The sequence below is a fragment of the Myotis daubentonii genome, chromosome 15 (genome assembly GCF_963259705.1).
Source record: "Myotis daubentonii chromosome 15, mMyoDau2.1, whole genome shotgun sequence".
Lineage (NCBI taxonomy): Eukaryota > Metazoa > Chordata > Mammalia > Chiroptera > Vespertilionidae > Myotis > Myotis daubentonii.
In genome coordinates, this window is record NC_081854.1 from 27242337 (window position 1) to 27265166 (window position 22830).

The 22830-nt window shown below is 44.4% G+C and overlaps 1 protein-coding gene across 7 annotated transcripts in view; it reads right to left on the reverse strand.

Annotated features, from left to right (window-relative positions):
• The window catches only part of GARRE1 (granule associated Rac and RHOG effector 1), a 101264-nt gene that overhangs the window by 9196 nt on the left and 69238 nt on the right, over nt 1-22830 (reverse strand). For all 7 annotated transcript variants that reach the window (XM_059666967.1, XM_059666972.1, XM_059666966.1 and 4 more), the window contains 6 exons: nt 22616-22711; nt 22329-22490; nt 20102-20260; nt 17624-17721; nt 8755-8880; nt 5469-6502 (listed from right to left, as the gene is read on the reverse strand). In XM_059666967.1, coding sequence (XP_059522950.1) covers nt 5469-6502; nt 8755-8880; nt 17624-17721; nt 20102-20260; nt 22329-22490; nt 22616-22711 — 1675 coding nt within the window. The remainder of the gene's footprint in view (nt 1-5468; nt 6503-8754; nt 8881-17623; nt 17722-20101; nt 20261-22328; nt 22491-22615; nt 22712-22830) is intronic.

Sequence of the window (22830 nt, forward strand, 5' to 3'; positions counted from 1 at the left end):
CACCTGTCTATATAGACTCTCTGCCCTTGGGACAGGTCTGCAGAAAGCTACATTAAGGACTTGAAGGTCAGAAAGGAACACCCAGAAGGAAAAGCTGGTAGGATTTGCAGGCTAAGGACATAAAGACAGTCTGGGCCTCAACAGGTATCAACAGTGATAAAATTCTACCCTTGATGGTTTGGCTCAGTGGATAGAGCACTGGACGGTGGATTGAAGGGTCCTGGGTTTGATTCCAGTCAAGGGCACATGCCCAGAGAGCGGGCTCGATCCCCAGTAAAGGGCGTGTAGGAAGCAGCTGATCAATGATTCTTTCTCATCATTGATGTTTCTCTCTCTCCCTCTCCCTTTCTCTCTGAAATCAACAAAAATATATTTAAAAAAGAAAAGAAAGAATAGAGAATCTAAAGCTTCAGCATAGGTAACATCAACTCACCTGGATTATTTAAAAAAGAAAAAAAACAACAACAGTGATAAAATTCTGCCAAATACCACTTGTACTCTGGTTCACCTACATGACTGTCAAAAAATGTACAGGCTGCTTATCAGCAATGGAGGAAATGTGCCGTGCTTCTCCCGCAGTGCCAAGGCAGGCTTGCTCCTCCGCAGCAGCTGGAGCTGTTTGCCCTTCCAGTAGCCCAGGGCATAAAGTTCCCCACATCCACCCACCCCAGGGCAGCAAGAACAAGAAAGCATGAGCAGCAGCTTGAGAAATTTCTAGAAGAAATAAAAAAAAACACTTCTGCCCTTTAACAATTAATGTTGGGCTGTTTTGTCAGGGAAACTCCTCTTCCTGTGGTTTTGTAAATATACACTATAGTTATGTACAATATTTCAGAGTATTCCCCTGTGAATGAAATATACTTTCCACTTCTGTATACCTTTTACTAAATTAGAGAAAAAAAGCAATTTCTATATACTTATCATGCATCTACACACTTTATCAGATTTGTTTACTAATTCTACAAGTTGTTTTTTTTTTTTTTTACTGAGTCTTGTTTTTTCCAAGTCTATACCTAGCAAAGAGATGTGCTTTATAATCTATCATTTTCTAAAGCTTGTATCTCTTATTTCCCTTGTTTTTGTCTTGATGTATTTGCTAGAAAGTTCAAGATAAAGTTAAATGCTGTTGGTAGCAATAGCTGCCACCCTGTCTGGGTCTAGATTTTAACTGGAACTTTGTTTCACTATACAAAGTGCTACTTACTATTGGCTTTTTGTAGGTAGTCTTTTTTTAAAAAATTTTAAAAAAATTATTTTTTACTCTAGAGATTGTCTCTCTTGAAAACAAACTCTACATTCCACACTCAGCCCCCTCCCCCCATAGTCTTTTTTTTATATTCAAGAAATTTCCTTCTATTCATGTTTTACTCTAAGGGACTTATTTATTTTTTAGGAACTGCTGGTATCTTTTATTAAATGTCTCCATAGTATCTATTACTATGAGTTTTTCTCATTTAATTGGTCGATCTGATAGATTACCGTACATTAGCAGAGTTCCTTCTACTGAACCACCTTATACCCCTGAAGTAAACGGGGTTTAGTAACATCTGAACTGATGGATTTTCTTGCATCTATCCACTCGTACATGAGATGCACTATAGTTTACTTTTTGTATAATCCTTATAAAGTTTTTATGGTAAAAATCATGTTGGCTTCATAATTACCTTTATAATCTCTTCTACTGAAATAGATCTATAGATCTAGGCAGGTTTTCTACTTCTTGGTACAATTTTGGTAATGTATATTTTATTAGGAAAGACTCCATTTTCCATTAAGTTCTCAAATGTGTTGTCATCAAGACATATGTAGTAATGTTTTAAGAGTTCTTCTAGGAGAAACTAAGATGGCGGCATAGATAAACACCGGGAAATTGCTGCTTCCCACAACAATTGATAAATGCATCAAAAACACAAGGCGGACATCATCCAGAACTACAGGAAGGCTGGCTGAGTGTAAATTCTACAACTAGAAGGAAAGAAAAGCACACTGAGAGCCAGAGGAGCTGCGGAGGTGGAGTGCAGATACGGGGGCTCGCGCGCGCGGAAAGGGTCTGGCACCTGAGGACGCGGCTGTCTTTTTGAATCCAGAGGGAGGCATAAGCTCCCGACGGCTCTGAAATCCGGTTCCGGGAAGTCTCTGGGGACCCAGGACTCATACGGGAGAAACTGGACTGTCTGGCAGCAGGTGAGCCTGAGGGCGGCTTTCCCTCAGAGGTGCCTGCAGCCATTGCCGGGACACTGGGACTCCGCCATAGCTGCTTGCTCCGCCCTTTGATTCCTTGAGACCCCGCCCCGCCCAGGCTGTGCCAGAGGCTTTTGCATATGAATGCCCTGGCCATTTGCAACCTGTAATTACCTAACCGCAGCTGGGCCAGATAGACCCAGAGCTTCCAAGAGAAGGCCCAAGGCCCCACAGCGGCTTGCATTGCTACACAGCTGAGCATCATCAGGGCACTTCCAAACTCCAAAAAAGGAAGGGGAATCTGCAGTTCTCTTCGTAGTTCCTGCTGTGTAACCTCAGGCAGAGGCTAAATTAGCACCTCCTTAGATCCAAGAGCCAGTGTACCCAGTGGTCAGAGGGGGACCATCCAGATCACAACTCCTCAGATCCATAAGGGACACACTCAGGGTGCAGTCTCAGTGAGCACCAAAGCCCCACTGAAGCAAGTCTTGCCCCAGAAGGGTGTCTCCAGCACAGAAGTTCTCCCACTGCAGACACAGCTGATTCTCACTGCCAATTGGCCTGGAGGTCAATTCCTCCCAGTGATCCTACAACAACCAAGGCATAGCTACAACAAGACTGTGCACAAAGCCCACAAGGGGGTGCACCAAGAGTGTCCACCTCAGGTAACTGGGGAGGCTGAGCCACTGGGCCCTACAGGACACCTAGCACACAAAGCCACTCTATCAACACAGGGAAGCATTAAAAATGTGGAGACAAAGAAACAGGTCACAAATGGCAGAAACGGAGGAAAGCAAAGGACTGGATATAGAGTTCAAGGCCACGTTTATAAGGTTTTTCAAGAATTTTATGGAAACCGCCGATAAATTTAATGAGTCCCTCAGTAAGTATAGTGAGACCATGGAGGACATGAAAAAGGACCAACTAGAAATTAAGCATACACTGACTGAAATAAAGAATAATTTACAGAGATCCAACAGCAGACAAGAGGATCCCAAGAATCAAGTCAAATATTTGAAATACAAAGAAACAAAAAATACCCAACCGAAAAAGAAAAAAGAGATTCCAAAAATATGAAGATAGTGTAAGGAGCCTCTGGGACAACTTCAAGCGTACCAACATCAGAATTATAGGAGTACCAGAAGAAGAGAGAGGGCAAGATATTGAAAACCTATTTGAAGAAATAATGACAGAAAACTTCCCCTACCTGGTGAAAGAAATAGACTTACAAGTCCAGGAAGTGCAGAGAACCCCAAACAAAAGGAATCCAAAGAGGACCACACCAAGACACATCATAATTAAAATGCCAAGAGCAAAAGATAAAGAGAGAATCTTAAAAGCAGCAAGAGAAAGACAGTCAGTTACCTACAAGGGAGTACCCATACGACTGTCAGCTGATTTCTCAACAGAAACCATGCAGGCCAGAAGAGAGTGGCAAGAAATATTCAAAGTGATGAATAGCATGAACCTGCAACCAAGATTACTTTATCCAGCAAAGCTATCATTCAGAATAGAGGGTCAGATAAAGAGCTTCACAGATAAGAAAAAGCTAAAGGAGTTCATCACCACCAAACCAGCATTATATGAAATGCTGAAAGGTATTCTTTAAGAAGAGGAAGAAGAAAAAGGAACTCTTACCATTTGCCACAGCATGGATGGAACTGGAGAGCGGATAAATACCACATAATCTCACTCATTTGTGGATTATAATGAACAACATAAACTGATGAACAAGGACTGATCCAGAGACGGAGAGGCATTGATTGGACTGTCGGGCTTTGGAGGGAGGGTAGGGGAGGGTGGGGGTAAGGGGGAAAGATCAACCAAAGGACTTACATGCAGGCATATAGGCCTAACCAATGGACACGGATAACGGGGGGGTGGGGGGGGGTAGAGGGTAACGTGGGGACAAGGACACATATGTAATATCTTAATCAATAAAAATATATTTAAAAAAAAGAGTTCTTCTAATCTTTGCTGTATCTGTAGTACTTATGTCTCCTTTTTTTCTAGTCTTGTTTCTTTTAGCTCTCTCTCTTTTTATTCATTAATCCTCACATAAGAATATTTTTTTTCCATTGATTTCTAGAGAAGGGAAGGGGGGGGAGATAGAGAGAGAGAGACAGAGACAGAGAAACTTTGATGTGAGAGAAACACATCTACTGGTTGCCTCCCACACACATCCAACCAAGGTGGGTACTGAGCCTGCAACTGAGGTGCCCTTGACTGGAATCAAATCTGGGATCCTTCAGTCTGCAGGCCAATTTGACCAGGGCTCGGTCTCTCTCTTTTTTTAATCCTCACCTAAGGATGTGTTTTTGTGGGTGTTTTTTTTTTTTTTTTTTGAGAGGAAGGGAGAGGGAGAGGAAGATAGAAACATCAGTGATGAGAGAGAATCATTGATTGGCTGTCTCCTGCATGCTCCGCACTGGGTAGTGAACCCGCAACCTGGGCATGTGCCCTGACCGGGAATCAAACTGTTACCTCTTGGTTCATAGGTTGATGCTCAACCACTGAGCCACACCAGCCAGGCAAGGATGTGTTTTTTTTTTATTGTTAACCTTCACCTGAGGATATTTTTTCCATTGCTTTTTCATACAGTGTGGAAGGGAGGGAGGGAGAAGTGGAGAGGAAGAGAGAGGGATATGTGAGACACAAATGGATTGGTTGCCTCCCATGTGAGCCCAACTGGGCTGAGGAACGAACCTGCAACCCAGGTACATGCCCTTGACTGGGAATCGAACCCTTGAAGTTTCAGTCTACAGCCGGCGCTCTAACCATTGAGCACACCAGCCAGGGATACTATAATCATGGCTCTTATCCTTAATCAGTTCCTCCTCCTATTTTATCTTTGTTTTGTTTCTAAGTTCTTTTTCTAATTTCCTAAGATAACTCTGGTGGTATACTCACACTGTGTATGTTGGGAGAAGCTGTATTCTATGAAGGCAGGAGGGTACCCTACCACCTTTCATAGGTCCTGGAGTTTAAGCAGAAAAGAACACCACAACAGGAAAAAGCCCCCACTGCTGTGGCTCCCATGAATGGGAGGGCCCAAACTGGAGCCCACTTGCACTAGAAGCTTCTCTTATGCCTCACCCTGTCCTCTGCAAAGTGAGAAAAAGAGTTCCATTTATCTTCTCAGCTTCAACCTCACTGCTTCCCACCTTTGCTGGGTCTGTTCCATACTTGCCATCAGGCAGTGAAAAAGGGTCTTTAAAATCACTTCCCCACAAGGCTGTGGCCAACTGGCCCTGTGATGTCCTCGGTGATTAGGGGGACTCACGTACCTGCAGGATCAAAAGGCAGAATCTCTCCCAACATTCCGAAGACTCCATCACTTTGGTCACGATTTGGCCAGGTATTATTTCTAGGTCCCTGCGGCTTCTGCCCTAAAACCTCCGACATCATGTTATCCATGTAGCTGCTCACCAGACCCAAGCTGTACAAGTCAGAACTGAGATCAGACATGCCAGGCCACTGGCCCAGAGGAGACAGACCCACTCCGACGGGCTGTGCTGGCTGCTGGGATGAGCCATGTACCCATTTCCCAGGGGCCCGAGGCTGGGGTGGGGGCTGCTGCGGTCCAATGGGTTGGAGCAGGTGTTGGTAGTATTGAACCTGGGGTTGTTGTTGCTTTGGGGACTGCTGCTGAGGTGCCAGGCCTTGCTGGGGTGTCAGAGGTGTGTGTGTTCCAGCTTGGGGTGGCCGCGGTGGAGGGGGCGCAGGCAGTGGTGGCTGCTGTGGCTGCATGGCTCCTGCCTTCTGTTCAGTCACCAAGGCTGTGGCAGCAGAATTACGCCTTGTCACTAATGGGGAGCCCTGATGTGACTGGCCCATATTAAAGCCGGAGAGAAAATCGATCACCTCCTGCATTTCCTGATCAGTTGGTAAATTCATACCCTTCTCGTCCTTGCCATCATCCCCTTGCAGAAAGCTGTCACGCTTCTCCATGAGAAAACCATTGGCCATTTGATTACTGGGATTCTGAGCTGACTGTGAAGGGTCTGCAGTCCTAGGAAAATTACCAATGTTCAAAATGCTTTGTAACCTTGAATCAATATTACTGGGCATTTTGGCTTTCTCTTCTGAACACCCAGCTATGAAGATGCTTTTGGAAGGGGTATTTAGGATGGAATAATTGGTGCTGCTGCCAGAGCTGGTACACGAAGCTTTCTTGGTGAAGCGAGATGTCAGTTTGGAGAAGGTCTTCTGCAGGCCGCCTGAAGGTTTGTTCCCATTTCCAGAAGGGAGGTCAGCCTGATTCCCAAAATCACACATCTCCCTTTGCAGCTGTATCTGTATGCAGGGCAAAGCTTGTTCCCTATTTCAACAGAAATGTAGTTTTTTAAAAAAGACAAATATACAAATTGGATAATGAAATAGATCTCTTTATATTTAAGAAAGACTTCAAGAACAAAAAAGACCTCTCTGCGTGTTATTAGGTTCACTTATTTATATACTAGAGGCCCAGTGCACGCAATTCATGCATACGTAGGGACCCTAGGCTGGGCCAGCGATCAGGGCTGATTAGGTTCCCCACCTCCCTGCCTCCTCCTTCCCTCGCTGCCCACACGCCACCATGGCGCGGTTCCCCCGTCTCCACACCTCCTCTTTCCCTCACTCCCTCAGCGCCCCACCGCCACCACTGGTCCCCTGCCATGTTCCGCGCCACCCCCGGTGGACAGTGCACATCATAGAGAGTGATCAAACTACCATTCTCTTGGTGGAACTCCCAAGGGAACACTTTGCATATTAGCTTTTTATATATATAGACATAAAAAGCCAGTGACCATAATGCCATAACGACTGGTCACTATGATGCCTACTGCAGCCAGCGAACCCACCCGAAGGGGGGTGGGGCTGGCAGGCCAACCTCCCACGGCCCCTCCCCCAAACCAGCCTGCCCCTGATTGGCCTCTCCCACCCTGATCAAGGGCAGGGTGGCTGGCCAACCCCCCTGTAACCCCTCCCCCTGGCGGCCCCACCCCTGATCACCCCCCCCACCCCAATAGGGGGTGGGGCTGGCTGGCTAACCTCCTGCAGCCCTTCCCCAAGGCTGGCCCCGCCCTGAATGGGCCCCCACCACCCCGAATGGCCTGCAGCCCCTCCTTCCGGCTGGCCCCACCGCTAATTGGCTCCCACACTCTCATCAGGGGCAGGGCCACAGGCCAACCACTCATGGCCCCTCCCCGGGGCCACTGTCCCCTGATTGCTCCCCCCCCCATTCGGCTGGCCCACTGCCCACAGCCCCTCCCCACAGCTGGCCCTATCCCCGATCAGCCCCCACCACCCCGATCAGTCCGCGGCCCCTCCCCCCAGTCAGCTTCGCACTGATTGATCCCCCCCACCAATCAGGGGTGGGGTTGGCCAGCCAACCTCCCATGGCCCCTCCCCTGGCCACTGACCCCCAATAGCCTCCCCCTCCAATCGCCTATGGTCCCTAACCCCAAGCCAGCCCAGCCCTGATCGGGACAGGCCAGTTGGTCAACCTCCCGCCACCTCTTCCTCCCGAGAGGCCCAGCCCCGATCCACCCCGATTGGGGTCGGGCCGGCCAGACCCCACCCATGCACGAATTCGTGCACTAGGCCTCAGGTTTTATAGATAATTGTAAATAATTTAAGTACTTACTATCTATATTTATTTTAAAGAAACCTGTAGTGTCTAACATGGGACTGTGTTGAAAACTACATCAGGATTTTGGCCTGAGGGGTTTGAGCAAAACCCTTTAACTGCAGAACAGGAAAGCAACGCAAGGCTAGAGTGGGGATGTCACCAACAGAGGCCTGCTGTGCGCCTGGAGAACAGGGACTGAGAGTCTGGCAGATCCAGCAGAGGGACAATGGACAAATCCACACAGCAAAGAGGGGTGGGTGGGGAAGACTCAGACACTAGGCAGCACTGTTGTCTTTGGAAGTAATTTGCAGACAGTGCCAAGAACAGGTGGCTGTTATTTCCAACATTTTCTGAGCACTCTTTTCCGGCACTGAAAGAGAGCCCTAGAGATAGAAAGGGCACTGGGAGGGGGCTGAGGCAGGTGATGGCTGGTGCAACGCTGGATGAGCCACCTCACTGCTCTGGACCTGTTGTGTTCATGAGGTAAGACAGGGGGAGGACACATGGCTAGATGTTTAAGGTCCCAACCTGTTCTAAGGTTAACAATTCACAAAGAGATAATTTTGTGTGTCAGCTACTTTCAGACAGAAATAAAGTTCATGTAGGATATAAGTAAAATTTCTAAACATTTCTTTGCTCTTAGTTCATAAGGAGAATATCAGTTGAGTTAAAATCCTTTGATGGACTTATTCTCAAATAATAGAACAAATGAAGGCAAAAATGTTGACAAAATGGGGAGTCTGGGTAAAAGACAGAGAGCAATTCTCTGGACTATTCTTGTAACTTTTCTGTAAGTTTGAAATTATTCCAAAACAAATTTAACAAAATGTTTTCTCTCTTGTCTTATGTACTCACATACTATCAGTGACATGAGCACACATGAAACTATATGTGGTTATACAGTCCCTAGGTGTGGACCTGAATGCAAACCAATTCAAATGACCGTCGGAGACACCAACCTCCCTGCCCTCCAGCGGCTGAGGTCCAGCACAGCCGTGTAGAGCACGTCCACCAGGCCCAGCGTCTTCTCGGGGTCCAGGCTTCTTTGCAGCAGGGACATGGTAGCAGGGTCTTCTTTCAGGCACCTAGGCACAAACCAGGCGCGTTAGTCTGGGCTGCATTTCTCTGCAAAGATGTTCCAAGAAGGCTTCACACAAAGGCTACAACTTTTTTTAAAAATATAGTTTTATTGATTTTAGAGAGGAACGGAGAAGGAGAGAGAGAGAAACATCATCGATCAACTGCTTCCTGCACATTCCCCACTGGTGACCAGGCACGTGCACTGACTGGGAATCGAACTGTGACCTCCTGGATCATAGGTTGATGCTCAATCACTGAGCCACGCCAGCCGGGCAAGGCTACAATTTTCACACACTTTTGCACTGAATAAAAATTCAGTAACTATAAGAACATTTAGAGAATGACAGGGCTAACACTGAAACTTGTTGCTCTGCAGAAGGAGGAGGAAGCAACAGGGTCTGGAGTATCTATGGATTTCCAACTATCTAGAATTCCTAATGCCTTCTCACTTTCCAACACTGGCTCTGCCCTGACTTTCCTCCCTGCCCTGCTGAGGTTCTGAGGTCTGGCACCATATGTAGCCCTTTTCAAACTCTTTCTATAACACCCCTGCCCTTCCCTTCCTCTATAGCTCTTCACACCTGTACCCAAGAAACAGGGTCAACAGAGGGGGAAATCCACACAGTAACGCCCCCTGGACTCACTGCAAATTTGAGGTAAGCAACAAATATGGCCTTCCCATAAGTTAACTTTTTCCTTTTCCAAGAGGACTGTTTCACCCCTCCTCGCCTCTCCTCAAAGCTCTGCCGTCCCTGCTGTCTCACCCATTCCTCCCCACCTCAATTATCCCTTAACTGAGAAACCACACATACAGATGAGACCTACTCAATCTCCCCTCATCACTAAGTCCACCACCTCACCTGTGTCCCTGCCCATGCACCCTGCCTTTCCCCCGTGTCACAGTGGAACACAGGCCCTGCTCTTACTACAGGCTGACCTCTACCTGAGTGCTGCATGCCACCCTCTTGCTTTCCCAAGGACTTCGCTTATGCAATCACCCCATTCCTTCCCTGTGATATTCCCTTTGGCAAACAAACCAGTGTCACTACCTTCTCTTAGCCCCACATTCCCCTTCAAATACTGTCCCAATTCTCTGCTCCCTATTCTCCTCTCATTCCACTCTGAGCAAGCTCTTATCACCATTAACTCCACTAAAATAACTTCTTTGCAGGGCTGGTGCTGCTCAGTGGTTGAGCATCAACCTATGACCCAGGAGGTCACGGTTCAATTCTTGGTCAGGGCACATGTCCTGGTTTCAGGCTTGATCCCCACCCAGTAGGGGGCATGCAGGAGGCAGCCAATCAATGATTCTCTCTCATCATTGATGTTTCTATCACTCTCTCCCTCTCCCTTCCTCTCTGAAAAAAAAATTGTATACATATAAAATAACTTTTTTGTTATTGCTGTTAATCTGCACCTGAGGATATTCCTTCCATTGATTTCGAGAGAGAGTAGAAAGAAGGGAGGAAGGGGGAGATAGAAGGAAAAAGGGAGAGAGGGAAGAGAGGGTAAGGGAGAGAGAGAAACATTGATGTGAGAGAGACACACTGACTGATTGCCTCCCACACACGCCCCAACCAGGGCTGGGTATTAAAGCTGCAACCCAGATACGTGCCCCTGACTAGGAACTGAACCCAAGACCTTTTCGTGCATGGGCCGATGCTCTATCCACGGAGAACATCGGCCAGGATCCCACTAAAATAACTTTTTAAAATTTATTTCAGAGAGGGAGAGGAAGAGAGAGATAGAATCATTGATTGGCTGCTTCCTGCATGTCCCCCACCAGGGATCAAGCCCACCTGTGCATGTGCCCTTGATCAGAATCAAACCCAGAACCCTTAAGTCTGCAGGCTGATGCTCTGTCCACTAAGCCAAACTGGCTACTGCTAAAATAACTTTTATCGAACAGGTTAGATCTCACCAGAGTCAAGGGCAAGTTACCTGTCTCTACCTCAACCTCACTCAACCTCTGAACAACGTTGTGCAGGTTTCTTTCCTCCTGGATCACTGTCTCTGCAGCTTTGGTAAACCCAGACTTGCTTGTTTCCTGCTACCTGTCTGGCAGCTCCTTCTTGGTCTCCTCTGCGGACTCCTCCTGCTCCTCTTACCCCGGTCTTTGTATTGTGGCACGTTCCAGGCTTTGTCCTCTTCCCTAGACTGCATCTGGTCCTGAGGCTTCACAGACCATGCCTACACTGAAGACTTTCATATTTCCTTCACCAGTCCACACCTTCCTCCTGAACTCCACTCTCATGTATCTAACTGCATTATTGATATCTCTCCTTGCACACCTAACAGGCAGCTCAAAGGTAGCCTGGTCAGCCCTAGCTGGTATTGCTTAATGGGTAGAGTGTCAGCCTGTGGACTGAAAGGTCTTGGGTTCTATTCCAGTCAAGGGTACATACGTTGGTTGCAGACTTGATCCTCAGCCTCAGTTGCAGTGCATGTGGGAAGCAACCAGTTGATGTGTCTGTCTCTCTCCCGTCGATGTTTCTCTCTCTGTGTCTCCTCTCCCTGCCATTTTCTCTAAAAAAAAAAAAAAAATCAATGGAAAAAATATCCTCTGGTGAGGGTTAACAACAGCGGGGTGGGGGGGGGGGGGGAGGGGAGCCCTAACCAGTTTGGCTCAGTGGATAGAGTGTTGGCCTGCGGACTGAAGGGTCCCAGGTTCAATTCCAGTCAGGGGCATGTACCTGGGTTAAGGGCACATCCCTAGTAGGAGGTGTGCAGGAGGCAGCTGATCGACGTTTCTCTCTCATCAATGTTTCTAACTCTCTATCCCTCTCCCTTCCTCTCTGTAAAAAAATCAATATATATATATATATATATATATATATATATATATATATATATATATATATATATATATATATATATAAAAGCTAGCCTGGTTAGCACTACTCTTAATTCCTCTCTTCCCCACAACCATTCTGATTTCTACAGACTTCCTCAATAACTAAGCAACACAGTTGTCTACCCAACCTATAAGCCACCTCTAGCTCCCTCATATCCTCCATCAATCTATTAGCAAATCCTGACAGTTCTTCTTCCAAAATATAGTCTGCACCCAAGCACTTCTCTCCCCATCTTTTATTACTGCTCTATCTACTCCAGGAAACCACCCCCATCTGTGTCTCAGGAGCAAACTGCTGATTGGTCTCTTTTCTCCTCTCTGGGCCCTCCAAGGCCCACCCTCCACACAGCAGCCAGAGTGAGCCTCTGACCACAAAGCAGAACACATCACTCCCATTTAAAGCCCTCTACCGGCAGCCTGTCACGACTGAAATACTGTCTAAACCCCCCGCCCCCAGCCCTCCAGGCTCTTTGTGACCTGGCCCCTCCTGATGCTCCGCTCACCACACCTCTCACTGCCACCTCCGCTCACCCTGTCCTAACTACAAGGCCTTGTGTCACTCCCTGAATATGGTGGGTTTGCCCACATCTCAGGACCTTTGCTCTTGCTGCTGCCTTCTCCCGACTGCTTTCCCTTCAGAGCTACTTCCCACCATTCAAGCCCCCACTGCCCATGCAGAGCATCTCCACCAAGAGGCCTTTCTGAGAGGGAAAACCAGAAAGAGGCTGTCTGCTCCTGGGCACTCGGGAGTTAAATGGTGAGATCGACATGGCGAAGCCACCCTGAGAAGACAGCAGCGCTCTCCAAAGAACTGCATGAGAAGAAATATATCTGTGCAAGTGTGAGCTGGCCAGTTTCAGGAACACTGGAAAGGAAACAAGGCAAGCGCCGACAGTGCCCCACCAGCCTCGCTACTCCTGAGAGAATCTCGGCCAGTGGACCCGGCCCAGGTTCATGCACTGAATCCTCTCAGCCTGGAGTTGCTGATTATTAGGACACACTTGCTTTATGCTCACAAGCCACCTTCTGCCTGTCATTTGGCTGGTCACATATGTTTTACATGAGGAGAGCATTTGCTGGTCATGCAAAAAGGAGTACTACAGTTCCTAGTAATAATAATTTCTCTTTCTGAAAATCAACAAATTGGCATTTTAATTTTACTCATCAGTCTTGAGAACAGCCCCCCTAAGAGACTAAACCCATTCTTTTCACATATCACTCAGACTTGCTTAAAACTCTTTACCCGTTCTTAAACATCCAAGTCTCTTAAGGACCCTGCAAGTCCTGGCGTCTATATAAACCCTCCTCAGTCCCCACCCCTTAATCATCACCTACCATATATCCCCAGCCATTCTGGGTGACTCCTCAGGCCTTTGCTGTTCCTTCTGCCTGGAGTGTTTTCCTCATCTACCCTCCACATGGCCAGCTCCTCTTAAATGTCACATCCTCAAAGAGGCCCTTCATAACTGACCTCCTCATCCAAAATAGCCTCCCTTACCCATCTCTACCCTATTCTCTGTCATATGACATCATTCTGCTCTTATTCCCTTCGCACACGCACCAGTTTGAACTTAACTCTTATGCTTATTAGTTCTTTCCTCCTTGTCCCCATTACAAAGTCAGCTCAGTTAGGAGCAGGGACCCTGTCTTTCTTTCTTGCTCATGATTAAATTTCCAGAGCCCAGGCAGTGCCTGTCACATATTAGGTATTTAGTAAGTATTTGTTGAAAGAAAAATGGATAGATTAAGTATGACAGTTTAAAAATTTAAGTAAAGTATTACTTCATTTGGAAAAAACATCTGGCAGCAACGAATATAATAAATTCTTGACTGGCTTTGCTAACAATTTCATTTTCTTGAAGGTGGAGTAATCACTTCTGTTTGAGTCCGTCTGTCTCAACAAGCACATATTTTATAACTTGAAAGAAACAATAAAGAAATTTTGTATTTTTACCAAAAGCAACCAGCAGAGGGAACCACTCCAAGGACACATAGCACAGAAGGTCCTTTCATGGAGGTTCAATGAATTACAAAGGAAATCAATCATACAGTTTTGAAAGTAAACTGAAGTGTTAACCATTTCAGTACTAGCTGTTTATATTTGCCAAGTTATTAAAAAATTCAAACTTTTTTTCAAAATGGGAATCCAGGTTAAACAGAATATTTTTCTTTCTTTCTTTCCTTTTTTTTTTTTTTAAGATAATTAAAATTATTGATTGATTTTAGAAAGAGAGGAAGGGGGAGGGAGAGGGAGATATCAATCTGTTGTCCCACTTATTTAGGCATTCATTGGTTGATGCGGGTATGTGCCCTGACTGGAGATAGAGCCGGCAACCTTGGTGTATGGGGATGACACTCTAACCAATTTACCCAGGTTAAACTGAATATTTTTCAAGAAGAACTTGCACTGGAAAACAAATTAAGAATTTGAGAACACAAAAATCTTATAGAAAAGTGAGATTTAAATGTATTATTTGATAGGAATAAAAATATGCATATAAATTACCATTCATTTCAGGAAATAGTGTATCATCTGAACAATCAAATTATAAATTTTGGTGGGGAGGGGAACTCATAGATGAGAGATTTGGGGACATGAAGTGAACTGCCAACCCCTACTTGATATATCAACTAGTTGTAAAACTTTGGGTAGAATCTACTGCTGGACTCTCACATTTCAAGGAGAAATGGTTTAAATATAATTTGCATTTCCCAGCTCTCACTTTAGTCCCTACAGGCACTGACATTGCCACTGTTCCTGACTATATCTATTCCTACCTACATGCTTTAAATATTTTCTATATAGTTAAATATTCATTCAGATTATAATTTTAATAGCAAAAGTCTCCCAATATATGTTTAATTTTTGCTGTTTACTGATAAAACTATGATGCTGATCGTTATAGTTGAATCTGTAACAGACATCACCAGGATAAACCCTTACAGGTGGAACTGTGAAATTGCTGAGGTCATATTCCTTATTTTAGGTCTTTGATATATTAAACTACCCTCTAGGAAGGCTGTCATTTATTCAACAACTTCTGTGTCTATTTTTGTATAGTCTGGCCCAAATATAGTACTCTAAAACAATATATTATTCTAAAACAACTGAGCATGGTAGGCAAAATGGTACTTATTGTTTCTTTACTTTGCCTTTCTTTATTAGGAGAGGTTACACAGTTTCTTCATGTATTTGTTAACATATGTCTTCTGATTTACCTGTTCTTTTACTTTGCCCATTTTCTTACTGATTTGTAGGAGTAGTCAAAATAAAAATGGTTCAGTCTGTCCCCTGATATGCAATGACACTGGGTATGTAATGACATGAACTTAAGATCATCAGAGTTGAGAGAGAACCAAGATGGCGGCATAGGTTAACGCTGGAGTTTGCTGCTTTGAACAACTACTTCAAAAGTGAAACTAAAACACGGAACGGACATCACCCAGAACCACAGGAATGCTGGCTGAGTGGAAGTCCTACAACTAGGAGGAAAGAGAAACGCATACCGACACTCAGAGGAGGCGCAGTGCTGAAGTCAAATTCTGAGGTGTGGAGTGCGCGGATCGGGCTGGCGGTGGAGGGCGCGGTTGTTGTTTTCAATCGGGAGGGAGTCGCAGACTCTGAGCTCCAGATACAGGCGAGTCTTTAGGGACCCAGGCTCAAACGGGAGAAGCGGACTGTCTGGCTACGGTCAGAGCGAGTGCAGCTTTCTCTCCGAGCCTTGCAGCGGGTGCTGGGACTCAGAGAGGCAGAGCCCCTGGGGACAGGACTGAGAGCCGCCATAACTGCTCTCTCCGGCCCACCCTGTTGATCCTGTGCGACCCGCCCCGCCCAAGCCCTGCACAGAGGCATTTACCGGATAGCCTCAGGCAAAGGCTAGATTAGCACCTCCCTAGAGGACAGAAGTTCTCTCACTGCTGACACAGCTGATTCTCATAGCCACTTGGCCTGGAGGTCAAACCCTCCCTGGAATTAGCTACAACAATCAAGATTTATCTATAAGACTGCGAACAAAGACCACTAGGGAGTGCACCAAGGAAGCATAACAAAATGCGGAGACAAAGAAACAGGACAAAATTGTCAATGGAAGAAATAGAGTTCAGAACCACACTTTTAAGGTCTCTCAAGAACTGTTTAGAAGCTGCCGATAGACTTAATGAGATCTACACGAAAACTAATAAGACCCTCGATCTTATATTGGGGAACCAACTAGAAATTAAGCACACACGGTCTGAAATAACGAATATTAAACAGACGCCCTACAGCAGACCAGAGGAGCGCAAGAATCAAGTCAATGATTTGAAATGCGAGGAAGCAAAAAACATCCAACCGGAAAAGCAAAATGAAAAAAGAATCCAAAAATGCGAGGATAGTGTAAGGAGCCTCTGGGACAGCTTCAAGCGTACCAACATCAGAATTATAGGGGTGCCAGAAGATGAGAGAGAGCAAGATATTGAAAACCTATTTGAAGAAATAATGACAGAAAACTTCCCCCACCTGGTGAAAGAAATGGACTTACAGGTCCAAGAAGCGCGGAGAACCCCAAACAAAAGGAATCCAAAGAGGACCACACCAAGACACATCATAATTAAAATGCCAAGAGCAAAAGATAAAGAGAGAATCTTAAAAACAGCAAGAGAAAGTAACTCAGTTACCTACAAGGGAATACCCATACGACTGTCAGCTGATTTCTCAACAGAAACTTTGCAGGCCAGAAGGGAGTGGCAAGAAATATTCAAAGTGATGAATACCAAGAAACTACAACCAAGATTACTTTATCCAGCAAAGCTATCATTCAGAATGGAAGGTCAGATAAAGAGCTTCACAGATAAGGAAAAGCTAAAGGAGTTCATCACCACCAAACCAGGATTATATGAAATGCTGAAAGGTATCCTTTAAGAAGAGGAAGAGGAAGAAAAAGGTAAAGATACAAATTATGAACAACAAATATGCATCTATCAACAAGTGAATCTAAGAATCAAGTGAATAAATAATCTGATGAACAGAATGAACTGTTGATTATAATAGAATCAGGGACATAGAAAGGGAATGGACTGACTATTCTTGGGGGGGAAAGGGGTGTGGGAGATGTGGGAAGAGACTGGACAAAAATCGTGCACCTATGGATGAGGACAGTGGGTGGGGAGTGAGGGCGGAGGGTGGGGCGGGAACTGGGAGGAGGGGAGTTATGGGGGGGAAAAAAAAAAGGAACAAATGTAATAATCTGAACAATAAAGATTTAATTTAAAAAAAAAAAAAAAAAGATCATCAGAGTTGTTGTGGGGACAGACAAAGGTGGAGGAGGAATTCTATGTTCTGGATTCAGCTTTACAGAAACACTAGGTGACTTAGAGTAAATGATATACTCTGTTTAAAACCAGTGGACAGCCCTAGCTGGCTTGGCTCAGTAAATAGAGCGTCAGCCTGTGGACTGAAGGGTCCCAGGTTCGATTCTGGCCAAGGGCACATGCCTGGGTGGTGGGCTCAATCCCTAGTAAGGGGTGTGCAGGAGGCAGCTGATCAATCATTCTCTCTCATCATTGATGTTTCTCTCTCTCCTCCCTTCCTCTCTGAAATCAATAAATAAATATATTTTAAAATAAAAAATAAAAGCAGTGGACAAAGAAAATAATATTGCTCATTATGATTCATGAGTATATAATATTTTAGTTATATTTTTGGTCACTGAGACTTGGCTTCAGGCACCTTGGCTTCCTCATCTTGGACTAATAACCATGACATGGCAGTAACACACCACCACTGCCATAAGCCCGCATAAACAGAAGATGTGTCCTATCAGCTAGCAGGGAGTTTGTCCATGACAGCAATGTTGTCAAAGATGTGAACACTTCTATCAGAGCTTAGGCTTGTGTTAATATAACAGTCACATTACCATGTGGACGGGACTTGAACCACGATTCTTGAGCCTTCTAAACTGATTTGGGGGGCATAGGCTTCTTTATTTTCTATCTGTGCTGTGTCAACGACCACCTAAGAGAGAAAAATATATCGATCAGCATTCAGAGAGAAAAATGATTACAAACAAATCCCATACATGAACCTATCAATGCTAAGTGACTCTGGCAAGAACTATTTCCCTAGCAAAGTAGGTATGCAGAGGCCAGTCAGGGGCCCTATGGAGACAACAGTAGGTTATAAAGATGACTGAATACAGTAATATTTCAATAAACAGAAACCAACTTCTAGGTGTAGGATGTGCTGAACTTTGCAAGCACTTGTGGCACTTCTTCCAAACTATAAATGTTAGTTAGGAACTGCTTTGTTTCCTTTACCTCAGTATTTTAAAATTTATACACTTGAAAGGAGTAAAAACGCCACCAAAAAAAAAAAAAAAAAAAAAAAAAAATCAAACCAATGCTTCAGAAAAGCCCATTTGTAATGACCGAAAACAAGCCAGAAGTGGATGAAGCTTTTCTTAAAGATCATTTTATTCTCAACCATCAATAAAAATAAAACTACTTCAGGAAAGATAAAGAACCAGCCCTTCCTTCAATGATTTCCTCTTATTTGGAGGACAGTCTTTAATATTACAGGATGATATCGTATCCTCCATAATTTAGAGTTTGATAAAGTGATGAATATATTTTCAAATAACTAAAATAACTTTAAGAAGAGAATCATAAAACACTTGAAAACCAAATCTGTGACATATCAGAAGGGTAAAGCAATGCAGAGTTGTTTATTTCACTTCCAAATGCAGCTTGTGATGGAGCTCATTTCCACTGTTGTAAACAGAGTTCCCACAGCTGGTCTGCATGTCCTTTGGAAAAGACTTCCTGTCCAAGTAATAACCATTGTTGGACCAGGCAGGTGTTTCCTCTCTCCTCCCAACCCCAGAACCATAATCGAAAGGTTCTTTGTCAGCCGCGTACAAAGGTGCCCGGAGATCAAGGGGTAAGGAACTATGAATAAGTTTCTGATCTTTGAATAACAATGGAACTTTTTCTTTTAAGCCTACAAAGTTGTTGTTTTTGTAAGCCTACAATGTCCTTCTGTCTTATTCTACACATTCCTTTCTGGAAACGATTGCCATGGTTCTCCTAGCGTCAGCTCAATCTCCTAACCACAGTGGGCTACTCTGTACATCAGCAGGGGGTCTCCAGTCTATGTGGCCTGTAGGGTTCCTATACCGAGGAACAGATCCTAAAGGAAGTATACCTCCCACCGTGGACTGGCCCTCATCTGGCCCTCGACAAGGCAGCACCACCCTGAGCTCAGCCGCCGAAGCCTTCGCCCACATGAAACAAAGGACAGCACCTGCCCAACAGCTACTTTCATAAAGGGAATTAGACTAGGAAACAGTTCTTTAATTTTCTTAGTTATAATTAGCTTCTTTTAGCCTGACTGGAATGCTCTATCTTTTCAAATAGTCATTTAATCCAAGAAAGTAGAATCAAATACATAAGGTTATGTGAGTCAGCAGAGTCAAATAAAAAGCCAAATGGTGACTTCAGATATTGCCCCCATCCAACGTTAGCAAAAGTTATTCTTCCCTCCAATGGTGATAAAGACTAGGCTTATTTCTGAGCTGACACTTACTTGATTGCTAAGAAGGAGACAGAGCTGGGATACAAAGTAACTGGATGGGGGCATTACTGATACCATTGAGGTCTCTGAAAGGTGATAGCTGAGCTGACATTAGGAAGACTGAGAAGAAGTGAGTCACATGATAATCAAAGAGGAGTATTCTCGCCGAAACCGGTTTGGCTCAGTGGATAGAGCATCGGCCTGCGGACTGAGAGGTCCCAGGTTCGATTCCGGTCAAGGGCATGTACCTGGGTTGCGGGCATATCCCCAGTAGGAGATGTGCAGGAGGCAGCTGATCGATGTTTCTCTCTCATCGATGTTTCTAACTCTCTATCTCTCTCCCTTCCTCTCTGTAAAAAATCAATAAAATATATTTAAAAAAAAAAAAAAAAAAAAAAAAGAGGAGTATTCTCAGGTAAGAGGAGCATCAAATGCAAAGACTGCAGACAGGTAGAAGCCTGGCCTGTCTGAGCAACAGAAAGACATGCACTGAAGCTCCAGAACAGTCAGGTCAAACCAAAGGACCCTATCAAATCATTGCCAGTGAAATGGTTTCCTTAAAACGAGGAAAGCCTGCAACATCATTTTGCAACTAGGTTCCCTACCAATACATATTAAAAATCTACCAAAAAACAAACAAATAAAAGGCTTTTTAATGCTACTCTTTCCTTACCTTTTCTATCTGGTCTAAACTCTGTAGCACCAAAGAACTTTTAAAGTTACTCAGTATTTTCACACATGCGTGCACCCCATCCTCACATGCTTGAAGAAACATCATCTGTCTCTACTCTCTCTCCCCCATACATCACACATATTCACTCACCAGTCCAGCTTGGCCAAACAGCAGCTGTACGGCAGTCTTGCAGGCGCCCCGCCATGTGGATGGGCACACCTGGTTCAGTACTTCAGTTACAGGAAAATCATCCCTTGGTGTGATTCCATTATAGCAGCCTGCCTCCTTGATCAGTTGTAACATTGTATGCTATAGATTGATAACAAGAGTGTTCATATCTTAAGATAAAGTCACACAAGAATGTTCATATCTTAAGATAAAATTTGTAGACTGAAATGCATTTACAAGTACACAATAGTCCTCAAAAGAAAAGTATTTTGTTTAAGTACCCCCAAATAATGAAATTTAATTTGTTAAGTGATTATCATCAGACACCCTCAGATTTTCTCAATCCCATAGAGGGAATGATTAGATGTATCACATGATTAATACACCTGTTGGTATTTCTATACTAGCACAAAATGCATTATCTAGCAATCTGATAATGGATACTGGTTGAGGAATTTTGAATTCTGAATTCCTCTAAATAAGGAGACAAAATCATCTGATAGAAGTAAATACCAATGAATATCTCAACTTTACTTTGGATTACCAAGTGGTCAGGTATGCAGACTCTGGAAACAGATTGCATAAGTTCAAATTCCAATCTACTACTTTCTAGCTATGTGTCCTTGGGCCTTAGTTCCTCTAGTTCTCCAGTGGGGTAAGGGTGATCATTTAAAAAGACGACACATGTGAAATGGTTGGCATAATAATGCTTGGCTCATGATGCTCCACAAATGGAAATAATTATTGCCATATTATAACAAGATTTCTCCTCTTATTTTTTCATGAAAGTCCACTGAAACATTAACCATAAACAGTATTTTATAATGTGCTTTCAAAAACCTTTATGTTAGACATTTGAACAAAATTACAAATAAAACTAACTTGACAAACGTCTCATTAAAAAAGTCACCATAGCCCTAACCGGTTTGGCTCAGTGGCTAGAGTCCCAGGTTTAATTCTGGTCAAGGGCATGTACCTTGGTTGCAGGCACATCCCCAGTAGGGAGTGTGTAGGAGGCAGCTGATTGATGTTTCTCTCTTATCGATGTTTCTAACTCTCTACCCCTCTCCCTTCCTCTCTGTAAAAAATCAATATATTGCCAAAACCGGTTTGGCTCAGTGGATAGAGCATCGGCCTGCGGACTGAGGGGTCCCAGGTTCGATTCCGGTCAAGGACATGTGCCTGGGTTGCAGGCACATCCCCAGTGGGAGATGTGCAGGAGGCAGCTGGTGGATGTTTCTCCCTCATCAATGTTTCTAACTCTCTATCCCTCTCCCTTCCTCTCTGTAAAAATCAATAAAATATATTTTTTTAAAAATCAATATATTAAAAAAAAAAGTCACCGTAGCCCAGCTGGCATGGCTGTGGTTGAGCATCAACCTATGAACCAGGAGGTCACAGTTCGTTTCCCGGTCAGGGCACATGCGGGGTTATGGGTTCGATACCTAGTGTGGAGCGTGCAGGAGGCAGCCTATCAATGAATCCCTCTCATCATTGATGTTTCTATCTCTCTCTCTCCCTCTCCCTTCCTAACTGAAATCAATAAAAATATATATATTAAAAAAAAAGTCACCATAGCCCGGCCAGCCATTGTGGCTCAGTGGTTGAGCATCAACCCATGAACCAAGAGGTTTTTAGTTTGATTTCCGGTTAGGGCACATGCCTGGGTTGGGGGCTTGATCTGCAGTTGGTGGCGTGCAGATCAATGTTTTTTTCTCTCATCAATGATTCTATCTCTCTATCCCTTTCCCTTCCTCTCTAACAATAAAAAAATATATATATTGAAAATAATAAAAAAGTCACCATAGGCCTGGCCAATGTGGCTCAGTTGGTTGGAGCATTGTCCCATACACCAAAAGGTTGTGGGTTAGATTCCCAGTCAGGGCACATATCTAGTTTGCGGGTTTGATCCCAGACTCTGATTGGGAGGCAATCAATTGATGTTTCGATTGCTATTTCTTTCTCACTTTGATGTTTCTCTTTTTCTCTCCCTGCCCCTCTCTCTAAAAATCCTCCCTTGGGGGAGGATTAAAAAATAAAGTCACCATAGTTCACTTTTTAGATACCAGTTTATGGAGAAAGGTTAACGCCTTCTGCCCCGATCTAGATTCTATATTCTTTAATCTATATTCTTTACAAGCCTTTAAGTTTCCTTAACAACTCTATTTTCAAGTTCACACCCGGTTGTTGGAACCCCATGGAAAGCTACCGTCTTAAGTTTCAGATTATCAGCGGCTGACTCGTTGAAGGAGACACCCTTCAGGAAGTGTGATCCGATCTGCACAGGGACAGTAGGAAGCTCACACTGCATGGGCTGCGGGGGCGTCTGCCTCCGCCCAGTCTGCTGTGCTTCTGCCTCGCTGCAGCAGCCCTGGAAGAGGTTTGGATGGGAGAGAAAGGGTGATCCACAGCTCATCTGTCAAGACACTTGGTTCACTTGGTATGGCGAGACTGCCATGCCACAGCTTCCAAGAACTACCAGAAAGAAAAGTGTACCTGCAAACTGGCTTCAATTGCTTTTGGATTCAAGTGAAAACCAGCTTTCATTGCATATTCACAGTGGCCTAAGCTTTCCAGAGCTATTTTATATGCCTGCAAAGAAATAATTTTCAAAAATCAAGATTACAAAGCTTATAAAATGACAAAGTCCAATGAAAATAGAAATTTAAAATTTCTATAGTTTTTAAAACACTTAAGGCTAGCTACTATCA